The sequence below is a fragment of the Myxocyprinus asiaticus genome, chromosome 7 (genome assembly GCF_019703515.2).
Source record: "Myxocyprinus asiaticus isolate MX2 ecotype Aquarium Trade chromosome 7, UBuf_Myxa_2, whole genome shotgun sequence".
Classification (NCBI taxonomy): Eukaryota; Metazoa; Chordata; class Actinopteri; order Cypriniformes; family Catostomidae; genus Myxocyprinus; species Myxocyprinus asiaticus.
The window spans coordinates 6,137,589-6,160,153 of record NC_059350.1 but is presented as its reverse complement, the minus strand read 5'-3'; the positions used below and the strand labels follow the sequence as shown (position 1 = coordinate 6,160,153).

The window sequence follows — 22,565 nt, the reverse complement described above, 5'->3', positions numbered from 1 at the left end:
ACTTGCCATGGTATGTCACATACCAAAAAAACAAGACTTAATTGCAAACCACTGATTGGTTCTTGCCTATAAATTGTGTAGATATTATGCAGACTTAATGAGTGCATTTTCTTTACTAAAGCCAAAGGCTTAAGTCAAATTCAAAGTTTCAGGTCTATTTTCAAATGTGCAACAACCCAACAAACAGCATTTTTCAGCAATATTCAGTTTGTTGTTTACAATTACACTTCTGTTTAAATTAACCACTGAAAGTATATTTTTAGATTAAAATAAAGTGTAAAGACATTACTCAAAAAAAAAACAAACAAAAAAAAGATTATATATATATATATATATATCGCCTATTTTTAAGATTTACGCATTTCAATTTCATAACAAAATTCCATCAAATTGAACTGAGTACTCTTTAACCAAATGAAATTAATAAAACTTCAATATATTTGAGTTTTATGACTTTTATTTTATTCAATTTTGGAATTTTGTTATGAAATTGAAATGCGTAATTCTTAAAAAATAGGCTAAAATATATTTTTGGGTGTAATAGTTATGTACTCAGAAAAATATTTTAAGATTGACACATTTCAATTTCATAACAAAAATCCATCAAATCGAATCGAGTAACAAATTAAAAAAACGAAATATTTCACGTTTTATTAATTTCATTTTGTTAGAAATTACGCTTTTCAATTTTTATGAATTTTGAAAAAGAAAAAGAAATTTAAAGAGAAAAAAAATGTCAGAGAAAAAAATTTCAGAGAGAGAGAAAAAAAATATTTTCAAATGGGGAAAAAAAATTCAGATAAAAATTTTTTTAAAGAAAATTCAGAGAGGAGAACAAAAAAAAATTTTCATCTTGTGGCAGGGCTTCCAGAAATCTTTAAAATATGCTAAATTATGTTCTGAGTGTGTGCTTTGGACATTGCTTTTGTAAAATACTTTTGCTATTACTTTTTATGCAACTATGCAACACATTACACGTTACATAATTCCTACATTTTATTTATTTATTTATTTAAAACTAATGTCTACTGAAATACTTTTTAAATTTTCATGCAACAAAAATAATCTCATCCAAATAAAAAAAAAAAATCGAAAAGCTTTGTGTGGACTTCACTGACTGGTTCATGTAACTGTCACTCATTCTCCCTCATCCAATCCTGAAGAGGGGCGGCATCTTGTTGCCTGGCAGCAACAGGCCCAAACAACGACAGATTGAATTTGTGAATCCGAGTAGTTTTAAAACTAAAAACAAATGTAGCGTCACTCTTTAAAAAAAAAAAAAAAATCCTTTTTATCAAGCTCATGCCACATTTAACATCACAGGGCACATTTTTACCACTTAACAAAATAATCGACGGGAAAACTATCTAGACTTGCTTTTTTAATCTTAAAAGCATATTTCGGTTATTTTGTGAGTCTCATGGAAAGTGCGGTGGAGGGAAAGGGAGGAGCTGCGCTTAAAAGGAAAAGTGTTGAAGTTTCCAGAGGTTGATGTCAGTGTAACTGGATTCCTCTAGTCTGGGATTTTAGGAGAACAACTGGGAACAAGATGGCTGAGTCCGGACTGGAAAACTGCTTTTCTCCACTCCCAAAAACGCAGGACTGAAGTTCCCAAAACTATTTCAGAACAAAACACGCACGTCTAAGCTATTTTTTTCTGTCAAGACATCATTACTTTACACGAAGATTTTGAGTTCGGATGTTGCAGCTGTTTTTCTTTTTTGTTTGGTTTTTTTTTCGTATGAAGAACGCTGCGTGTTTCAGTCGGATTGTGTTACTCATTTCTATTGCAAAACATCGGAAAAGTGGACTTAAAGTAGATAAATAACTGAATGTAATCAATTCAAGAACTTTTATGGAAACCAAACCTGCTACTTTGAGTTTTTGCACCTTTTGTGAATTTGGCACACATTACATAAAAGCTTAATAACAAACCAGTGCTAAAGAATGAAATACATCATTGATATACAGTTATACTGAATCGCACAATGAGCTCCAGTCGCGTCCGGCCTCAAGCACCGCAGACCCCGGCGGCATCTGCAGCATCACCTCCGCCTCATGAAGGCATTGAGATGGAAAAAATGCATCATGCAGAAGTGGGCCTGGGGGTGCCCGATGAAGCCCCCTCTCCACCAACCTCCAGCTCCAGGCAGGCGTGGAGCCGGGATAACCCGGGCTTCGAGCCGGAGGAGGGGATAATGGAGGCGAACTGGCCCCCGTCGAGCCCGGGCCGGAGGTCTGTGTCCACGGCCTCCAGCAGCAGCAGCGGGAGCTTCACTGGCATCAGTGCGCGAATCAACAGAGGACCATACCCATCTCCACCAGCACAGGATGAACACCGCAGCTGCGGGAAGAGGATACTGCAAAAAATGAGGGGTAGAACCTGAAAATGTTTACAAATATAATAAAACCTCTGTATACCTAACGAGGATGGCCACGATAGCATAAAAGGACATAATTAGGCCACAAATTTGAAAATCCTGTCATTATTTACTCACCCTCATGTTGTACTAAACCGGTATGACAGGCTTATTTCTTTTCGTCCGTGGAACACAAATGTTGTAGATTAAAAAACCGAACTTTTACACTGATACTTTGTAGGCTATATATAATGAATAATTACTATAAAATAATTATGACTATAAAAAAATGTACTATAAAAATGTATAATTGTGCACACACACACACACATATATATCCTATATATATATATATTAGTGCTGTCAGTCGATTCATTTTTTTTAATCGCAATTAATCAAAAATTTTTTGTAGTTAATCGCAGATTTTAAAAATGGTTAAATTTGACACCATACAGTATACACATCTTTTCCTGTCTAAATGCATTAATTTATATCTTAGGAAAGAAAACAAAGCAATATGTAACAATATAATGCTTTATTAACATTATCCAAACAAGTGTTGTCAAAAGTACCAGTACTTCAGTACCAAGCCGGTACTAAAATAAAAAAGATGTAACGATACCAGTGATTCTACAGTACCGGTAGTACAGAGCAATGACTTAATTCGGTACCCGCACACTGTTTTTCTGACACACGACTGCTTTCAAATGCTCACACGCTTATTTGAGCATGTGCTCTGTTACTCCTTTTACGTACGCTGAAATGCACAACTATCAAATTAAAGTCGTGATATGTCCTAGTGTGATTATTAAACTTAGTCTGTATGAGTTGCATGAGCTTTAATTGAATGTGTGAAGCAGACCGCTCATACACTGGAAACTCCACAGACTATGAGAATCATTTGCTTTTTATTAGAGATGACAGAGCAGAGCACTACTCCACTCTGAAGCATTATTTGTATATAATTTATATAATTAATAATTCACAGCATTTGCACTTTAACGATCACACTGGGCCATATAGCGAACTGTTTATCCGGAAAAGTTAAACTTATGTCAAAATAAAAGCACGATTCATAATAAAAGCTAAATGCCTGAAATTGAAGAAATTGCAACAGAAATATATCATAACTGTATCGTAAAATGTAATCCTTTCTGTAGAAATAATAATAATTAGTATTACTATAATAATAATAAATAATTATTAATGAATTATGATTGTAATAATAATACAAATTAAGCAATATATCACAAGCAAGAGTGCTTTTGTACTGAATAAAATGTTTGTTGGTATGTTGGTAAAAATGCAATGGTATGTTGTTACATTTTTTTACTTGTTAAATGTTTTTAAAAGTTTAAGGAACATTTTTTGATTAGACACCATTTTGATAATGAAATGAAATTAAAGTTTACAACATGAAATTCTGGAAAAAATTATATACATATATATATATATATAAATGGAAAAAAGGATTTTGGGGAAAAATAAAACAGATTTCAGTAGGGCCCTGCTTAAAAACAAACAAGTGTTAGAAACACTTAAAGGAAACATGCATATCTTTTAATTTATTATTTACATTGAAATTTAACTATAAATAGTGTTCAATAGCACATTATCATATTAGCAAAATTGTTATCAAGAACCTCGAAATTTCACTTGTATCGATACCGACTACTGAAATTTTCGTACTGTGACAACACTAATCCAAACAAAGCTTTCCGCAGTATAAAGATAGAAATGCACTAAAATAGCTAAAATTAAAGTAACAATAAACGTTTCCCAAAGTTTTATTGGGAGTTTAACTAAGTCTCACCATAGGTTGCATTTTCATTGAAATGTGTATTAAATCGTGTTCCACTTCTGTCAGCCAAGAACAGAAAGCTGAGGCTGCAGTGGGCCTACCATCTGTGTACCTCAGCAGGATTCGAGATTTATCAGACCAGGCTATGTTCTTCCAGTCTTTATCTGCCCAATGCAGCCTCAGCTTTCTGTTCTTGGCTGACAGAAGTGGAACCCGACATGGTCTTCTGCTGTTTTAAGGTTCAATGTGTTGTGCATTCTGAGATGCTATTCTTCTCACCACAATTGTACAGAGTGGTTATCTGAGTCATCATAGCCTTTCTGTCAGTTCAAACCAGTCTGGCCATTCTCTGTTGACCTCTCTCATCAACAAGGCATTTCTGTCCACAGAACTGCCGCTCACTAGATGTTTTTGTTTTTTGGCACCATTCTGAGTAAACTCTAGAGATTGTTGTGCGTGAAAATCCCAGGAGATCAGCAGTTACAGAAATACTCAAACCAGCCCGTTTGGCACCAACAATCATACCACGGTCGAAATCACTGAGATCACATTTTTCCGCATTCTGATGGTTGATGTGAACATTAACTGAAGCTCCTGACCCGTATATGCATGATTTTATGCATTGCATTGGTGCCACACGATTGGCTGATTAGTTAATCGCATGAATAAGTAGGTGTACAGGTGTACCTAATAAAGTGGTTGGTGAGTGTATATTATTAGTCTATTCAGTGTTTTGTCAGGTAACTTAAAAATGTGCTTCATGTGGCAACATCTAAATTAACTGGTTTAATTTTTTTTTTTTCTCCCAATTTTAAATGCCCAATTCCCAATGCACTCTAAGTCCTCGTGGTGGCATAGTGATTTGCCTCAGTCCGGGTGGCATAGGACAAATCTTAGTTGCCTCCGCGTCTGAGACCATCAACCCACGCATCTTATCACGTGGCTTGTTGAGCGTGTTGCCGTGGAGACATAAAGCATGTGGAGGCTTCACGCCATCCACCGCGGCAACCACGCCCAACTTACCACGCGCCCCACTGAGAACGAACCACATTATAGCGACCACGAGGAGGTTACCCCATGTGACTCCACCCTCCCTAGCAACCGGGCCAATTTTGGTTGCTTAGGAGACCTGGCTGGATTCACTCAGCACGCCCTGGGCTTCGAACTCGTGAACTCCAGGGGTGGTGGCCAGCGTATTTTACCACTGAGCTGCCCAGGCCTAATTAAAGTCAAATAGGTTATTTAATCCAACTAAATCAAGCTGAAAATTAGGTTACACCAGTAATTTGTATGAGTTAAATCATTATCATTAGTGTAATAATTAAAGGTTACTACTTTTTTCAGTGTAGTTATTATTAGTAGCATGGTTTAGGATATCTGGGTAAAGGTGTGTGCCATGTCTGTCTTTATGTCAAAGGAAAAATCATTTTTTTCCTGTTTCAGTACTGTGGGACACTCGTCTTTTGGGTGAGAGCAACAGTAACAGAGAGATGTACCTGAAAACAGTCCTCAGAGAGATGATCACCTACATCCTCTTTCTCATCACCCTCTGCATATGTAAGTTGAATATTGGACAGTTATAAAAGTGATAACCAGTCAACATATTATTTTTTAATACAGTGAGTTATTATTGCACTAAACATTACATTATTATTACTTATACATTTACATAATGTATTATGCATTGCACATGTTTGCCAAAGGAAGAGTCTGTCCAGTTAGAGTAATTAATGGGAAAAGTATATGCTTACCATTAACCTTGTTTTACTTTTTGTAACATATTTTTTTAATTTGGCAGCTAAGTTGCCGCCAGTTCACTTGAAGAATCAGTTGTTGAAATGGAAAAAAAAAATCTGTGTTGTTACTACTACATCCTGGTCTACTTCAGCTGTGTCGGCCTTTCTTGCTGAAATAACTATATTTTCATAGCAATCATAGAAGCAAAATCCTTTCCTTTTTTGACTAGGATTCTGTTTAGACCTAATTGAGCAAACGGAAAGTTTGTGGCATCTGGTTTATACACTGTATGCTTTTTAAAGTCACTATATAACTTAAGTATAACAAACAAACATAAAACATTAAAGGGATAGTTCACCCAAAACTGAAAACTCTCTCATCATTTACTCACCCTCAGGCCATCACTGATTTGTATGACTTTCTTTCTTCTGCAGAACACAAACAAAGATTTTGAGAAGAATATCTCGGCTCTGTAGGTCTATACAATGCAAGGGAATGGGTACCAACATTTTGAAGCTCCAAAAATCACATAAAGGCAGCGTAAACATAATCCATAAGACTCCGGTGGTTAATTCCATATATTCGAAGTCATATGATAGGTGTGGGTGAGAAACAGATCAATATTTAAGTCTTTTTTTTACTATCAATCTCCACTTTCACATTCTTCTTTTGTTTTTGGCAATTTGCATTCTTTGTGCATATCGCCACCTACTTGGCAGGGAGGATAATTTATATTAAAAAAGGACTTAAATATTGATCTGTTTCATACCCACACCTATCATTTCACTTCTGAAGACATGGATTTAACCACTGGAGTCTTATGGATTACTTTTATGCTGCCTTTATGTGATTTTTGGAGCTTCAAAATTTTGTTTACCATTCACTTGCATTGTATGGACCTACAGAGCTGAAATATTCTTCTAAAAATCTTTGTCTGTGTTCAGCAGAAGAAATAAAGTCATACACATTTGGGATCACATGAGAGTGAGTAAAAGATGAGAGAATTTCCATTTTTGAGTGAACTATCAGAATAATATATGGTAAAGTAATTATGTCTAGATGTTTTGTTTTCATAGTCTATAAATGTAAATATATATGCTGAATATAGACATTTTTAATGGTGCTAGAACATCTTGGTTGTTTGAATATGTCATTGATTTGCTTTAGTAACCTACGGAATGGTGAGCACCAACATGTACTACTACACCAAAGTCATGTCCCAACTCTTCTTGGATGTGCCATTAACAAATGGAGAACCAACAACCTTCAAGACCCTTTCATCAATGGAGGACTTCTGGAAAGTAATTCTTCGAATATCTATGACACTCTTTTACACTAAGAAAATGCAGATTAGTTCTAAATGTGTGAATGCTTGAAGACCGACCTTAATCAAAGAATTATTCCTAGTTTACAGAAGGGCCTTTTCTTAATGGCATGTACTGGGAGTTCTGGTACAACAACAAAATCCTTCCGGAAAACCAGAGCCTGATCTACTATGAAAACCTTCTGTTGGGCGTCCCACGTCTCAGACAGCTCAGAGTGCGCAATGAATCCTGCGCTGTCCACGAGGACTTGCACAATGAAGTTTATGAATGCTACAACATTTACTCTCCTGCAAATGAAGACAAGGCACCATTCGGACTTAAAAATGGGACAGCGTATGTAACAACATACCTATGGCTTATTATGAACAACTAGGAATTATATGTTCAGTGGTTGATCTTTGGTCTTCTACAGTATGTCTATATGGTTTAGCATGCAGTTTGTCTTTTAGGTGGGTGTACTCAGGGGAAAGAAGCTTGGGTGAGAGCAGTTACTGGGGGCAAGTGTCGACCTATGGAGGTGGGGGTTACTACCAGGATCTGTCCCGTACTCGAGAGAAGACAGCCAATCAGCTGCAGGAGTTAAAAAACAACCTCTGGCTAGACCGTGGCACCAGAGCTGTGTTCCTGGACTTCTCCATCTACAACGGCAACATTAACCTGTTTTGTATTGTCAGGTAATGGATTGAAGCGGTGTTATAAGTGCATGATCAACAGGTAAATTGCCGCAATATCACATTTTACTTATGTAGCCATCTTAAAGGAATAGTTCACCCAAAATTGCAAATTCTCTCATCATTTACTCACCCTCATGCCATACCAGGTATGTATGACTTTCTTTCTTCAACTGAACACAAACAAAGATTTTTAGAAATATATTTCAGCACTGTAGGTCCATACAATGCATGTGAATGGTGACCAGAACTTTGAAGCTCCAAAAGCATATAAAGGCAGCATAAAAGTAATCCATATGGCTACAGTGGATAAAGCCATGTCTTTAAAAGTGATATGATAGCTGTGGGTGAGGAACAGATCAATAATTGTCTTTTTTACTGTAAATCTCCACTTTCACTTTCACTTCCACATTCTTTGATTCACATGCATCGTGCATATCGCCACCTGCTGGGCAGTGAGGAGAATTTATAGTAAAAAAGGACTTAAATATTGATCTGTTTCTCACCCAGACCTATCATATCGCTTCTGAAAATATGTATTTAACCACTGGAGTCGTATGGATTACTTTTATCCTGTCTATGGGCTTTTTGAGCTTCAAAGTTCTGGCCATCATTCACTTGCATTGTATGGACCTACAGAGCTGAAATATTGTACTAAAAATCTTAATTTGTGTTCTGCAGAAGAAAGAAAGTCATGCACATCTGGAATGGTATGAGGGTGAGTAAATGATGAGAGAATTTTCATTTTTGGGTGAACTATCCCTTTAATACACGTTTCGGGTCTTATTTTGCAGGATTCGTTAGAAGACATTTTTTTTGTCTTCATAATCTTTTATTCAAAAAACGTATTGCACCTCTGAAACATCTTCCATTTTTTTCCATTTTTTCGTTCCAACTTCCAGTAGTCCTCCACAATGACTGCAAACCCTAGTGTGGAACGCCAATTTTCACAATCCAGTTGATCCCCTATTCATAAAATCAAGTCACAAAATGTTTTGTTGTTGTTGTATATCTTGTTTCACTCTGAAATATGACACATTATGGACAAAAAATGGCTTATGTCTGTCATTTCATGCTGACTTTAAACATTGACTCAAAACATCTGCTGAATGTCTTCTAACATTTGACAGGAAACATCCAGGCAATGTACTGCAGATGAGCAAACATTCTAAAAATTACATTAAAAACAAATATATTGCATCTATGTTTGGAGATGTACAAATGCCATCTGGGTTCATTAGTGTTTAATTAATGAGATTTTTACGTTTCAGCAATCAAACAACCAAACCTTGCTTCACATCAGCCTGAAAGATCTACAACTTTCTGCTTTGCTCTAGATTGCTAGTGGAGTTTCCAGCCACAGGGGGCGCTTTGACATCCTGGCAGTTCCAGACTGTACGTCTAATCCGCTACGTATCCAGCTGGGACTACTTTGTGGGCTTCTGTGAAGTGGCCTTCTGCCTCTTTGTGCTGTATTACCTTGTAGAAGAAGTTCTAGAGATCCGCCTGAATCGCTTGCGCTATTTCAAAAGCCTGTGGAACTGCTTAGATGTTTTCATCGTAATGGTAGGTCATAATTCATAATAAAGACTTTCTATAATCTCTGCCTCTGTATATTGTGCTCTTGACCACAACACTTTGGTCCGTGTTGACGTAGGTGTCACAGTTAGCCTTTTTTATTGTATTTGCCGTCTCTTCATCACAGCTCAGTGTCCCAGCCATCATCATGAACATCTGCAGAACATCAGCGGTCAGTCACAGACTTCACTTCCTGCTGGAGAACCACAGTACATACCCAAACTTTGAGCCCCTGGCTCGCCTCCAGGTTCACTTCAACAATCTGGCAGCTATCATCGTCTTCCTCTCATGGGTCAAGGTGAGGTCTCAAATTTTGACATGTAATACTCCTTATTTACTTCATCAGAATGTAAACAAACAGAACTGTCTTGCCTTCCCCACAGCTTTTTAAGTTTATTAACTTCAATAAGACCATGAATCAGCTGTCCACCACCATGTCGCGCTGTGCTAAGGACCTGGTGGGCTTCGCCATCATGTTTTTCATCGTCTTCCTGGCCTACGCTCAGCTGGCATATTTAGTGTTTGGAACTCAAGTCGATGACTTTAGCACCTTTCAGGCCTGCATGTGAGTTTGGAGGCCTCATTTCTTAACACAGCTTTTGTATGACGAATGATGTGTACACAAAACCTGCAAAGCCAGTTTAGATTTGTCAATTTAGGATTTATTAAAGGAATAGTTCACCTAAAAATGAACATCCTCTCATCGTTAACTCACCCTCTTTCTTTCTTTCTGCGGCAGAACACAAACAAAGATTTTTAGAAGAATATCTCAGCTATGTAGGTCCATACAAGTGAATGGAGACCAAAACTTTGAAGCTCCAAAAAATTAATCCATATGACTCCAGTTGTTTAATCCATGTCTTCTGAAGCGATCCAATCGGTTTTGGGTAAGAACAGACCAAAATGTTACTCCTTTTTTACTTTACAATTTGTCATTGCAGTCTCTAAGCACCATCATGATTTCAAGCTCGATTACACTTCCTAGTGCTTGACGCATGTGCAGAACGCTAGATGGCGCTAGGAAGTATAATCAAGCTTGAAATCATGATCGCCAAGGAGACAGCAGATACTAAAATGTACAGTGCAAAAGGAGTTTTTGGTCTGTTCTCACCCAAAATGGATTAGATCCCTGCAGAAGACATGGATTAAACCACTGGAGTCAAATGGATTACTTTTAGGCTGCCTTTATGTGCTTTTTGGAGCTTCAAAGTTTTGGAGCCCATTCACTTGCATTGTATGGACCTACAGAGCTGAAATATTCTTCTAAAAATGTGTGTTCAGCAGAAGAAAGAAAGTCATACACATCTGGGATGTCATGAGTGTGAGTAAATGATGAGAGAATTACAATTTTTGGGTGAACTATCCCTTTAAGATGGCTACATTAGTAAAACATGTTATTGAATATATCTATTCAATTAGCTAGTTTGCCACTGGATGCGCTGCAATGCAATGCAACCAATAAAAGTACAAATACATCAATTTTCATGTGCAGTCATATTTTCAATATATCCCAATGTGTGCGTACAAGAGTTGTGAACATACACTTTTCAAAGCATCTTTGTGCATATTCATGTATGCACAAAGATGCTTTGAAAAGTGTATGTTCACAATTCTTGTACGCACACATTGGGATATATTGAAAATATATACACAAATACATCATATATATACACAAAGCCAGGGGTGGGCAACTATTTTGGTAAAGGGGCCACATCGGGCTTCAAGTAGTGCATAGGGGGCCACATTGTAGCTACTCCTTCTGAGATACGATGTTCCGCATTGATTTGGTTTTTGTATCTTTTAAGCCCAGAAATAGTTGTGTACTCAATTTTCTGAAGTGTATATGTGACGGATGGGACAATTCTGCAATTGCCTAAAGTATTGAATTGCTCTACAAAGTAGATACTTTTCTATCAGGCATGAAAAAACTGAATAAAAGCTGAGCTTATTATAAATAATTTATTTCACCAGCTCTACTTCCCTGTTAATTTATTATTTAATTTAACACTCTCTACATCAGGGGTCTGTTTTAATAAAACAAATGGAAAATGATAAAACTTTTAATGTTTGTCGCAAAGCGGGCGAGTTTATTTATTTTATTCCCAATACATTACCCGATTACACGCTAAAAGGGTCATGATGCAGGTCTCTCATCAATGGTTTGACTCCATTCAGCACACAACTGAATAAAACAGTCTGCATGACTATGATAAACGATTACTGCAAGAGCTGATTAACATACAGGTGCGAGGGGACTTCAACATTTATAAATTGCACAAATAAAAAATACATATACATATTCGTCTCACTTGTTTTTGCTCGTGTGTAATTGATTACACCATGTGTCAGTGATGTCAAGATCTACTTTTATATTTAATTTCATCACTGAGAAGGTTTACCTGCAAGCAGCCTCAAGAATGGACACAGAGTGGCCGTATAACACTTTTCCTCGAGCAGAATATTGCACTAGAGATCGCTAAGTATGTCCAAATGGGAAAGCGAGAGCTAGAAAGACTACATTCACGTGCATGGTTGCCAGATTGCACAAAATAATTATAATATTAGGCGGAATATTTCCAATTTGCACAAGTATAAATCTCAAATTAGGGGTGTTGCGTCTCTTATCTCGCAACCCTGAGCATGTTAAACGCTTGTGGAGGCGCATTAGGTCCCAATGCAAGTTGACTGAAATATCCAATGAAAAAACGCTTTTAGGATAAATGAGCCGCGAGCCACATTAAACCACGTGAAGGGCCGGATTCGACTCGCGGGCCATAAGTTGCCCAGGTCTGCACAAAGCCCTCGTTCTCATTCATGTTTAATGCAATATACAGGAATGTTCTAATTTCTCAACCAGTATTGGGTGTAATCTGATTAAAAAGTAATTAGTTACTGTAATCTAACTACTTCTGTAGTCAACAAGTAGTGTAACACGTTACACTTCAAATTCATGTAACCAGATTACAATTAATGACTTTCAGTGAAGTTCATTACTTTTAAGTACATTACTTGGGTTACACATTTCTAAAATAATATATATGTATAAACAGTTGAAATCATGTTCATGTTTATTATTCATTTCAGTTATGTTTATATGTATATCAGTTTGTGTTTCTGTGACAGCAGAATGGACAACCACAATGAACAAGGAACAAATATAGACATTATTTTGAAATTGTTGCACCAAAAAATAAAGATTTCTGTGAAAAGTGTTTTAGAAGGTAACTTAAAATTAAAATCATTTGTAATGTGATTACTTTTCCCATGAAGTAAAACTTCCATTTCCGTTAAGGAATATGATTACAACTTTAGAGAAGTAATTGGTAATTTGTAGTGGATTACTATTTTTAAGTAATGTACCCAACAACTGGGAAAGGAGTTTAAATTCAGGGGTATAGATAAAACTTAAGTTTATTGTATTTTTTTCTTGTGAAAGGATTGTGATTAAATATGGTTATTATATTTGTTTATAATGTTTTTGCTTTCTGTTGACAGTTTCACCCAGTTCCGGATCATTCTGGGAGATTTTGACTTCTCAGAGATTGAGGAAGCAGACAGAGTGTTGGGACCCATTTATTTCACCACCTTTGTGTTCTTCATCTTCATGATTCTATTGGTAAACACCACAAGGAGAATGTAAAATATAACTTAAATTGTAAAATAATGTCAAGAAGTCAATTAATTTACTCTTATGTTTTTACTTAGCAGTGGGTATAACTAGGTGTATGGTTAGACATGGTAAGATTAAAATCTTACATCACGATATTAATAATTTTATATCACTATAACGATATATATCGGGAGATAGTAATTGTTTTCTGGAAAATCAATAGAAATTGGTTTATATATTAAATAATCATAATGTAATTAGTCTATTTTTGGATAATACAGTCAGTGAATGAAATAGTTTATAAATGAAATCTGCTACTTTTATAATTTTCTTTTTATTTGGATTTTGACAAACATTGTCAAAGTAAAAAAAAAAGAAATAAAATCAACTTGGTTTTAAATTAACATTACCGTAATGCTAAATGTCACATTATGCCACATTGCAGTCTGATATGTTGTTGACCAATATTATTATTATTATAAACTTTACTATAAAAAGTAAAAAAAAAAAATGTATATATATATATATATATATATACACACACACTACCGGTCAAAAGTTTTGAAACACTTGACTGAAATGTTTCTCGTAATCGTAAAAAATCTTTTGATCTGAAGGCGTATGCTTAAATGTTTGAAATTAGTTGTGTAGACAAAAATATAATTGTGCCACCACATTAATTTATTTCATTATAAAACTACAATTTAATTAAAAAAAAAAAGTTTTAGAAATTGATGACTTGGACTAAATAATAAAGAAAAGCAGCCAATAAGTGCCCAGCATAGATGGGAACTCCTTCAATACTGTTTAAAAAGCATCCCAGGGTGATACCTGAAGAAGTTGGTTGAGAAAATGTCAAGAGTACATGTCTGCAAATTCTAGGCAAAGGGTGACTACTCTGAAGATGCTAAAATATAACATAGTTTTGATTTATTTTGGATTTTGTTTAGTTACAACATAATTCCCATAGTTCCATTTATGTTATTCCATAGTTTTAATGACTTTACTATTATTCTAAAATGTGAAGAAAAAAAAATTATAATAAAGAATGAGTAAGTGTTTCAAAACTTTTGACCAGTAGTGTGTGTGTGTGTGTGTGTGTGTGTGTGTGTGTGTGTGTGTGTGTATGTATGTATGTATGTATATAGCCAATGAAAATAAACACTTATAGGCACTTAATAATTTTAGTCATGTCTATATAGAATATATAAATATCCAAAGGCAAGCATGGCTGGTTTGTTTCATAATATCTAACATCATTCAAACAGAATTTCAGTAAAGGTGATGATGTTTAGTTTAAAAACCCTTTATTTTGGAGCCTGGGTAGCTCAGTGGTATATGACTCTGGCTACCACCCCTGGACTTCACTAGTTCAAATCCCAGGGCATGCTGAGTGACTCCAGCCAGGTCTCATAAGCAACCAAATTGGCCCGGTTGCTAGGGTGGGTAGAGACACATGGGGGAACCTTTTCGTGATTGCTATAATGTGGTTCGTTCTCGGTGGGGCGCGTGGTGAGTTGTGTGGGGTGGCGTGTGGTGGGGTGGCGTGAAGCCTCCACACACGCTATGTCTCCGTGGCAACGTGCTCAATAAGCCACGTGTTAAAATGCGCGGATTGACGATCTTAGACGCGGAGGCAACTGGGATTCGTCCTCCGCCACCCGGACTGAGGCGAATCACTACGTGACCAGGCGGACTTAAAAGAACATTGGGAATTGGCCATTCCAAATTGGGAGAAAAAGGGGAAAAATCTTTTTTTGCCGAATGACACAGTACTGTATCTGAATGTCGTGCTATCTAGCCATTTGACCTCCTCCATCCCGCTTTGCCCTCTCCTCTCAAGAGGACAAATATCGGGAAGCCTGCTTGACTCGCGTGCATTTGTGTTCTCTAGAGAGAGTGCGTGCAACGCTCATGTGAAGCATATATTCCACAAGATGAATGTCATTGAATTTGCTGAATTTAATTTAAATTTTCAATCCCGGAAAAAACCTATCCATGTCTCTTCAATTAGCAAAATCTCGTATCGCCAAGTCATATCGCCCAGCCCTATGTATGGTCTTTTTTTTCACTACATGTGTTATATTTTGATTTGTTCAGAATATGTTCTTGGCCATCATCAATGACACTTACTCTGAGGTGAAAGCTGATATGGCCCAGCAGAGGTCAGAGATGGAGATAACAGACCTGATCAAGAAGGTATGAGCAAACAAAATGAAATTCAACCAAGAAATGGACCTAAATAATTTGCAATATATCTACATTTGATCTTTCCCCCTTGCTGTTTCAGGGCTATAACAGGGCAATGGTAAAACTCAAACTGAAGAAGACCTCGGTCAATGATATTCCAGACAACTTACACCAGGCTGGGGGCAAACTCAGCTTTGATGAGCTCCGGCAAGACCTCAGAGGGTGAGAAATGTTTACTTCAGCAAAATGATACAAAATAGCAACGAAAAACATTTTTACATTGTAACTAATATTTTTGTGTGTACTCATAGAAAGGGCCATTCAGACGCTGAAATTGAAGCCATCTTTGCTAAGTACGACCTTGATGGAGATCAGGAACTGACCGAGCATGAACATCAGCAGATGAGAGATGACCTGGAGAAAGAGAGAGTGAGTGAGAAATCTAATAGAAATGAATGTAGTGCAAGATTAGTTTTTAGAAATGTTTTGTTTTCAGAAAATTTTAAAAACAAGTAGAGTTGCATAGACTAAAGGGTTGACTTAAAATGAAGCTGAGAACCTGAGTGTTTAAATTTAATCTCATCTTTGTACAAAAATGAGGACAGAACATAACACTTTTAGAAAAGGTTTAAACAATTACCCGAATCAGCAAATGGACAAATACACACGCTGCAGCAGATTCTTAGTATGTATTAAACACATGCCAGGAGGACTTGGATCTGGAGCACAGTTCACTGCCCAGACCAGTGAGTGGGCGGAGCTTCTCCCGCAGTCAGGACGACTCCGAGGAGGACGATGATGAGGACAGCGGACACAGCTCTCGTCGCCGTGGCAGCAGCTCAGGAGGCGTGTCATATGAGGAGTTCCAAGTGTAAATTTTGCTTATCACTACTTCTACAAAACACATGCGCTTAAAATGTTCTGCTAGCATTAAAAACTTCCAATTTTTACAATTTGTACAAACAAATTGGTTATAATGACACGATTTGTTTTACCTCAAAATGTAAGTATTGTATGTTTCTTGTGGTTTGTCAGGCTTGTGCGTAGAGTGGACCGTATGGAGCATTCTATCGGCAGCATTGTGTCAAAAATAGATGCTGTTATTGTCAAGTTAGAGGCCATGGAGAGAGCCAAGATGAAGAGGAGAGATGTGCTTGGACGAATCCTGGATGGAGTCATGGAGGTGATGAAAGAAACTCTTAAAGGGAGAGTTCACATGAAAATTAAAATTCTGTCATCATTGGGGCCTTGGTAGCTCGGCGAGTATTGACGCTGACTACCACCCCTGGAGTCGCTAGTTCGAATCCAGGGTGTGCTGAGTGACTCCAGCCAGGTCTCCTAAGCAACCAATTGGGGAACCTCCTCGTGGTCACTATAATGAGTGGTTCTCACTCTCGGTGGGGAACGTAGCAGGTTGTGCATGGATGCCGCGGAGAATAGCGTGGGCCTCCACACATGCTACGTCTCCGCGGTAACGCGCTCAACAAGCCACGCGATAAGATGCGCGGATTGATGGTCTCAGATGCAGAGGCAACTGAGATTCGTCCTCCGCCACCCAGATTGAGGTGAGTCACTAAACCACCACGAGGACTTAGAGCGCATTGGGAATTGGGCATTCCAAATTGGGGAGAAAAAGAGGAGAAAAAATAAATAAATAAATTCTGTCATCATTTACTCACCTTCATGTTGTTCCAAACCTATGTGAACACAAAAAGAGATGTGTAAGGCAGAATGTTAGTCACATTTCACTTTCATTGTATTTAAAAAAAGATGCAATGAAAGTTCCCATGGTCATGAAAAACCTTGAAACATAATTTCTAGGCCTGGAAAAGTAATGGTAATTAATTAAATATTAAAAAGTTATGGACATTTCTATAGTGAATCTAAATTTTTTTACAACCAAGTTTCATAGAATCAACGTTACTATAACAAACTGACTTTTACATGTCGTGTTCTATGCTTCTGCATAGTTTCCTTTTGAAATGAACACTAGAGGCGCTACAACAACTGTGCATTTTATTCTCTTTCACACAGAGTACAATGGCTTATTGTGACTTTACTCACACAGTGCTATGTTATGATATCGAAACACGTTTACTCCAACACATTTAAAAAACTATATATTTTAACGCTTGTATTACAGACCAACCTACATTTACACACTATTTCCAACGCTTGCGCGGTTGCTCACCTAATAGATTGTTGGACTTTGAATTCGGAAGATCAAGGTTCGAGTTCAGCCAAACACGAAAGCTGACACATAAGACGAAAGTGTCATAGAAGCGACATAAAATGACATGGTTGCTTCAGAAAATGTCGCATTTGCTTTTAGGACACTATCGGTTAGGTTTTGGCGTTGGTTAAGGGTAAGGATGTCTGTTTTGTTTACATCTCATTTGCTTTTAGGACATTATTGGTTAGGTTTAGGTTCAAGTTTTAGGTTAGGGAGTTACATTTTACTTATTAAAACCTCCATCTAACATTCACCCTAAAAACCTTGCCTGATTACGACACCATTTCACTCACTTTTGGCGCCCCCTGCTGGACATTTCACTCTAGCGAAACATGTAAGACAGCACGTAATTTCATTTTGCAAAAATGTGGCCACGGTAATGTAATTTTCATGAGATCAGGCTGATTTTTCAAGTTATGCTATGGTCTTAAATCATTTTTAAAACCCTTATCCAGTAATCCAATTAATTGGAAAAGTCATGCAAAAATAATTGAAATTCATTAGTCAATACAGTAGGTGTGAGATCCCTGATTTGTACATTAATGCATTTGAAACATTAAGTTTTTGCTTAAAGTTAAAGAACAACTATTTTTTTTTCAGTGTTAGCATCGTGCTAAATTGTACCAATTATTTTATCATGGCTAACATTCCATTCTCTCCTTTTCCAGGATGAGAGGATGGGCAGAGATCCAGAGCTGCATCGGGAGCAGATGGACAGGCTGGTGAGAGAAGAGCTGGAGCGCTGGGAGTCTGATGACACAATATCACAGGTCAGCCACAATCAGGCCACACCAATCGCCATAGCCGCTCAGCTCCGCCCACGCAGTTCCCGCTCACCCTCATCGCTATCCAATGAAGTCCCGGATGCTGCAGCCAATGGGGCCGCCCATATGTGAGGGATTTCGGTTGTATTTAAGTGTTCCGCAATTTGTTCTCAAGAGTCATATCTAGTGCAGTGCATTAGGCAAAATCTATTAAGTAAAATTTCAGAATGTTGGTGTCAAAATTTCAGGGTCGACCATTGTTCCACAGGGCCAAAGCTGTAGAATTAAATAGTCCTACACAAAAGCTATTTATTTGTGTTTCTTTATATTAAAGTTAATTGGGGCTTTTGTCTGTAGCCAACCTATGCTTTATAATGAAAATATGAAGATAAATTGAAGTGTTTGTCAATAAGCAACAAGGACGCTCTAAAACCTGATTTTTGTCACATTTTCTTCATTACTTTTTAAAAATAATTTTATTGGACATTCTGATGAAACTAATTAGTTTTTATGATAGTCAGTGGATTCTCGATTTTAGTTTATACCACATATGAATTAGTTAATAATTAAATGCATTTTCATTTGAGGTAAACTTTACATAATTTCTAACATGTAAACTGCAAAAATGACAAGATATTAAGTCTTGGTTTCAGAGAAATCTAACAAAATTTAGTGGAGTTTATGCTTAAAACAAGAAAGAAACTATTTGCCAATAAGGTAAGAAAAATACATTTATTTTCCCTTCGAATCAAGTTTTTTTTTTCTTACCCTATTGGTAAAGTTTTTAAAATTGTATTACATTTGGTTAGATTTCAGTGCATATATGTACAGTGGCAATAAAAAGTATGTGAACCCTTTGGAATGAGCTGGTTTTCTACATTAATTGGTCATAAAATGTGATCTCATCTACATCAAAGTGTACAGTTATAATCTTTCATGTCTTTATTGAACACATCCCATTAAACATTCACAGTGCTGTGGAAAAGTAAGTGAACCCTTGGATTTAATAACTGGCAGATCCTCCTTTGGCAGCAATAACCTCAACCAAACCTTTCCGGTAGCTGCGGATTAGACCTGCACTATGTTCAGAAGGAATTTTGGACCATTTTTCCTTACAGAACTGCTTCAGCTCAGCCATATTCTTAAGATGTCTGGTGTGAACGGCTCTCTTGAGGTTATTCCACAGCATCTCTATTGAGTTGAGGTCTGGGCTCTGACTGGGCCACTCCAAAAGGTGGATTTTCTTTTTTTTTAAGCCATTCTGTAGTGGACTTACTTTGATGTTTAGGGTCATTGTCCTGCTGCATTACCCAACTTCTACTGAGCTTCAGCTGGTGCACAGCCACCCTGGCATTATCCTGTAGGATATCTTGTTAAACTTGGGAATTCATTTTTCCCTCAGTGATGACAAGCGGTCCAGGCCCCGAAGCAGCCCCAAATCATGATGCTCCCTACACCGTACTTTACCGTTGGGATGATGTTTTCATGTTGGTATGTGGTGCCCTTTTTATGCCATACATAGTGCTGCATGTTCTTCCCAAACAATTCAATCTTTAGTTTCATCAGTCCCCAAAACAATTTCCCAGTAGCGTTGTGGAGTGTCAAAGTGGTTTCCAAAACTTTTTTGGAAAGCAGCAGCTTCCTTTGTGGTGTCCTGCCATGGACACCATGCCTGTTTAATGTTTTCCATATAGTAGACTCATGAATCAGTTCAAATGATACCCTCAAGTCTTTAGCTGTCACTCTAGGGTTCTTTTTTTTTTTTTACCTCATTGAGCACTCTGCAGTGTGCCCTTTGAGTAATCTTGGCTGGACGGCCACTTCTAGGGAGAGTAGCCATAGTACTAAATCGCTGTAGACAGTTTGTCTAACTGTGGACAGATGAACATCTAAGCTCTTCAAGATAATTTTGTAACCATTTCCAGTTTTATGCAAAGTAAAAATTCTTGATCATAAGTCTTCTGAGATCTCTTTTTTGCGAGGCATGATCCACGTCAGCAGATGCTTCTTGTGAATAGCAAACTCAAAATGTTTGAATGCTTTTTATGAGGCAAAGTAGATCTAACCCACACTTCCAAACTCGTTTAATTAATTGGATGCCAGGTTTGCCAACTCCTGACTCTAGTTAGCTTTCGTTGATGTCATTAGACTAGGGGTTCAAATACTTCTTTCAGCCTACACTGTGAATGTTTGAATGACGTATTCAATATGTACAAGAACAAGACTTTGTGTGTTATTAGTTAAAACAGATTGTGTTTATTCATTATTGTAACTTGATGAAGATCAAACCAGATTTTGAGACAAATGTATTCATAAATGCCGGTAATTCCAATTCCATAATTTTTCTTGCCACTTTATATAACGAATTCATTTTGCTTCTCAAGTAAATGTATCTTGTTTTAAGAACGTTTATTTTTACAGGAAAACAAGACAAAAATACTCAGAAGGAAAATGTTTTTTGCAGTGTACTGGCTATGATCATTTTATTTCTTCTTTTATTTCTTAATTTTTTCTTTAAAAAACATCTATGCTGTTTTGTAGTTTTCTGTGTAAACATGTGCTATATGGACGTCTTTTGAGAGTTGCGCCACATCTCACTGTTTTTCAATGTCTTGCGCAGGAGTGTCAAGTTTTTTAGACGCCCTGTCAAGTTAGAAGAACTTTAACTTTTAAAAAACACGCTTTGTTGCGCTGCATCTTGCTTATTTTAATGCAAGATCATTTTCGGTCTGAACGGCCCCTTAAGAGACACATCTATGATATTAGATTATCAGCATAATCTTTTACTATTCTTTGCTTCTACTGTATTTCATCTTTGAAATGGTCAAGATGGTGCAAAGTAATTCTTTATATCACAGTTTTGTTCTGTATTTTGCTATGATTGAGTGCACTGCTTAGAACGTTAAGCATTAGAAATTCTTTATATAGAGTGTTAGATATTTGATCCAAGCACTAACTAACTGACAGTATTATCCAGTTTTTGTCATCAGTTATGAAGAAAGCCATCTGACATTTAGAATTATGAATGTAATGATTAATGAGATTGCAAAAACGTTATACGATCATGTTCAGTAAGGACCAATTCTTTTCAGTACGTGGTCAACGGAAGAAATGAATGCAAAATACTGCATAGCTATTCATAAACATAAAACATATCTTATTGAGCACTGCAAAGGATGAATGTGGTCACACATTGTTTTATCTATACAGTATAAACTTGGATTACACACATCTTTTTACTATGTATTTTCCAGAAAAGAGCTTTAGTGAAATTTTCACTGAAAATATGGTTTGCTATGCATATTTTTTTTTTAGTTCACTTTTTAATTTAATTCATTTTAAGTGTTGCATGTTCTGTTATATGTGTCTATAATATGCATCAATTCTAATCTTTAATAATTATTGGTCATAAATAATTTTGATACTTATTGCAACTTGAAACAAACTTCGATTCGGAGTGCATCTGATTTCATGGGAAACCCATGTGTATTTTTCTCAAGGCAGGATTTACAAAGCTTTTCACTGGTGCCTAAAGGTGAAGTGTAATATCTTCCATTGTTTGGTCAAACAGATAGTCCTGTCCCAAACAAACAAATTTTCATTTTACACACGTCACCTTAAAACAAAATAAAAAGTCCATGGTATCTTTTCAATATTTTTGCCTTTTTGCAATTTGTGTATATAGCTTTGTAACTCTTGCCTAGTATGTACTATGCTTTATGGTGCTTTATAGCTGGCAGAATTTTAAATATACACTATTTACACTTTAATGTCACAGTCATTTGAAATAAAATCCACCCAAACTCATAATGTCCTCATTATTTGGTAACAAAGAACGTTTATCTTGATCCCAATCAAAATGCACCCTAACAAAGCATTAACAACTCATGCCAGAGTAAGATCGGCGCTGATCTGTTCAATAAAGGGATATTGTGTCGTTATTACCCACAGATACGATGGATTTCAGCAAATGCAATGAAATGTGTGCTCATAGCACAGGACTGGGGCTTTGTAATCTTCTCATTGAAGTTAGCTGGCGGTGGATTAGACCACATTAAAATAGATTACTTGGATTTCCAGGGATTGAATGGTACCAGGTTCGTACACGTCTTGCCAGCAGAATGCGCTTTGAAATGTGAAAATCCAATCCTCGTCCTGGTTGCAACACGGTTGTTTTGTGAATTTAAATTATTCTTAAGAAATGTAGGCCACATTAACTGACTTGCAATTTGTTTATCTGTGAAATATAATACCACCCCCCCCCCCAAAAAAACAGCAATAGATACAAATGGCTAA

General features: G+C 36.8%; 1 protein-coding gene across 2 annotated transcripts; it reads left to right on the top strand.

Annotated features, from left to right (window-relative positions):
* The first annotated feature begins 1,285 nt into the window (after positions 1 to 1,285).
* Positions 1,286 to 22,073, top strand: pkd2 (polycystic kidney disease 2). 2 transcript variants are annotated; one of them, XM_051703233.1, is made up of 15 exons: positions 1,286 to 2,376; positions 5,605 to 5,718; positions 7,066 to 7,199; positions 7,306 to 7,556; positions 7,673 to 7,897; positions 9,232 to 9,460; positions 9,600 to 9,770; positions 9,856 to 10,037; positions 12,968 to 13,088; positions 15,183 to 15,281; positions 15,373 to 15,494; positions 15,584 to 15,701; positions 15,983 to 16,143; positions 16,308 to 16,455; positions 18,174 to 22,073. In XM_051703233.1, the coding sequence occupies exons 1-15, from the start codon at positions 1,989 to 1,991 to the stop codon at positions 18,399 to 18,401; spliced, it is 2,691 nt and encodes an 896-aa protein (XP_051559193.1). In that variant the 5' UTR covers positions 1,286 to 1,988; the 3' UTR covers positions 18,402 to 22,073. The 2 variants fall into 2 exon arrangements, with proteins under 2 accessions (XP_051559193.1, XP_051559192.1); XM_051703232.1 differs by having other exon boundaries at positions 1,288 to 2,376; positions 15,980 to 16,143.
* The last annotated feature ends 492 nt before the right edge of the window (positions 22,074 to 22,565 follow it).

What these genes read in the sequence shown, in the direction of transcription:
- pkd2 (XM_051703232.1), top strand. Translation starts at nt 1,989, where the DNA reads ATGAGCTCCAGTCGCGTCCGGCCTCAAGCACCGCAGACCCCGGCGGCA. An exon ending in TCATCTTCATGATTCTATTG is followed by an intron (nt 13,089 to 15,182) that starts GTAAACACCACA and finishes TGATTTGTTCAG; the next exon opens with AATATGTTCTTGGCCATCAT. An exon ending in ATGACCTGGAGAAAGAGAGA is followed by an intron (nt 15,702 to 15,979) that starts GTGAGTGAGAAA and finishes AACACATGCCAG; the next exon opens with GAGGACTTGGATCTGGAGCA.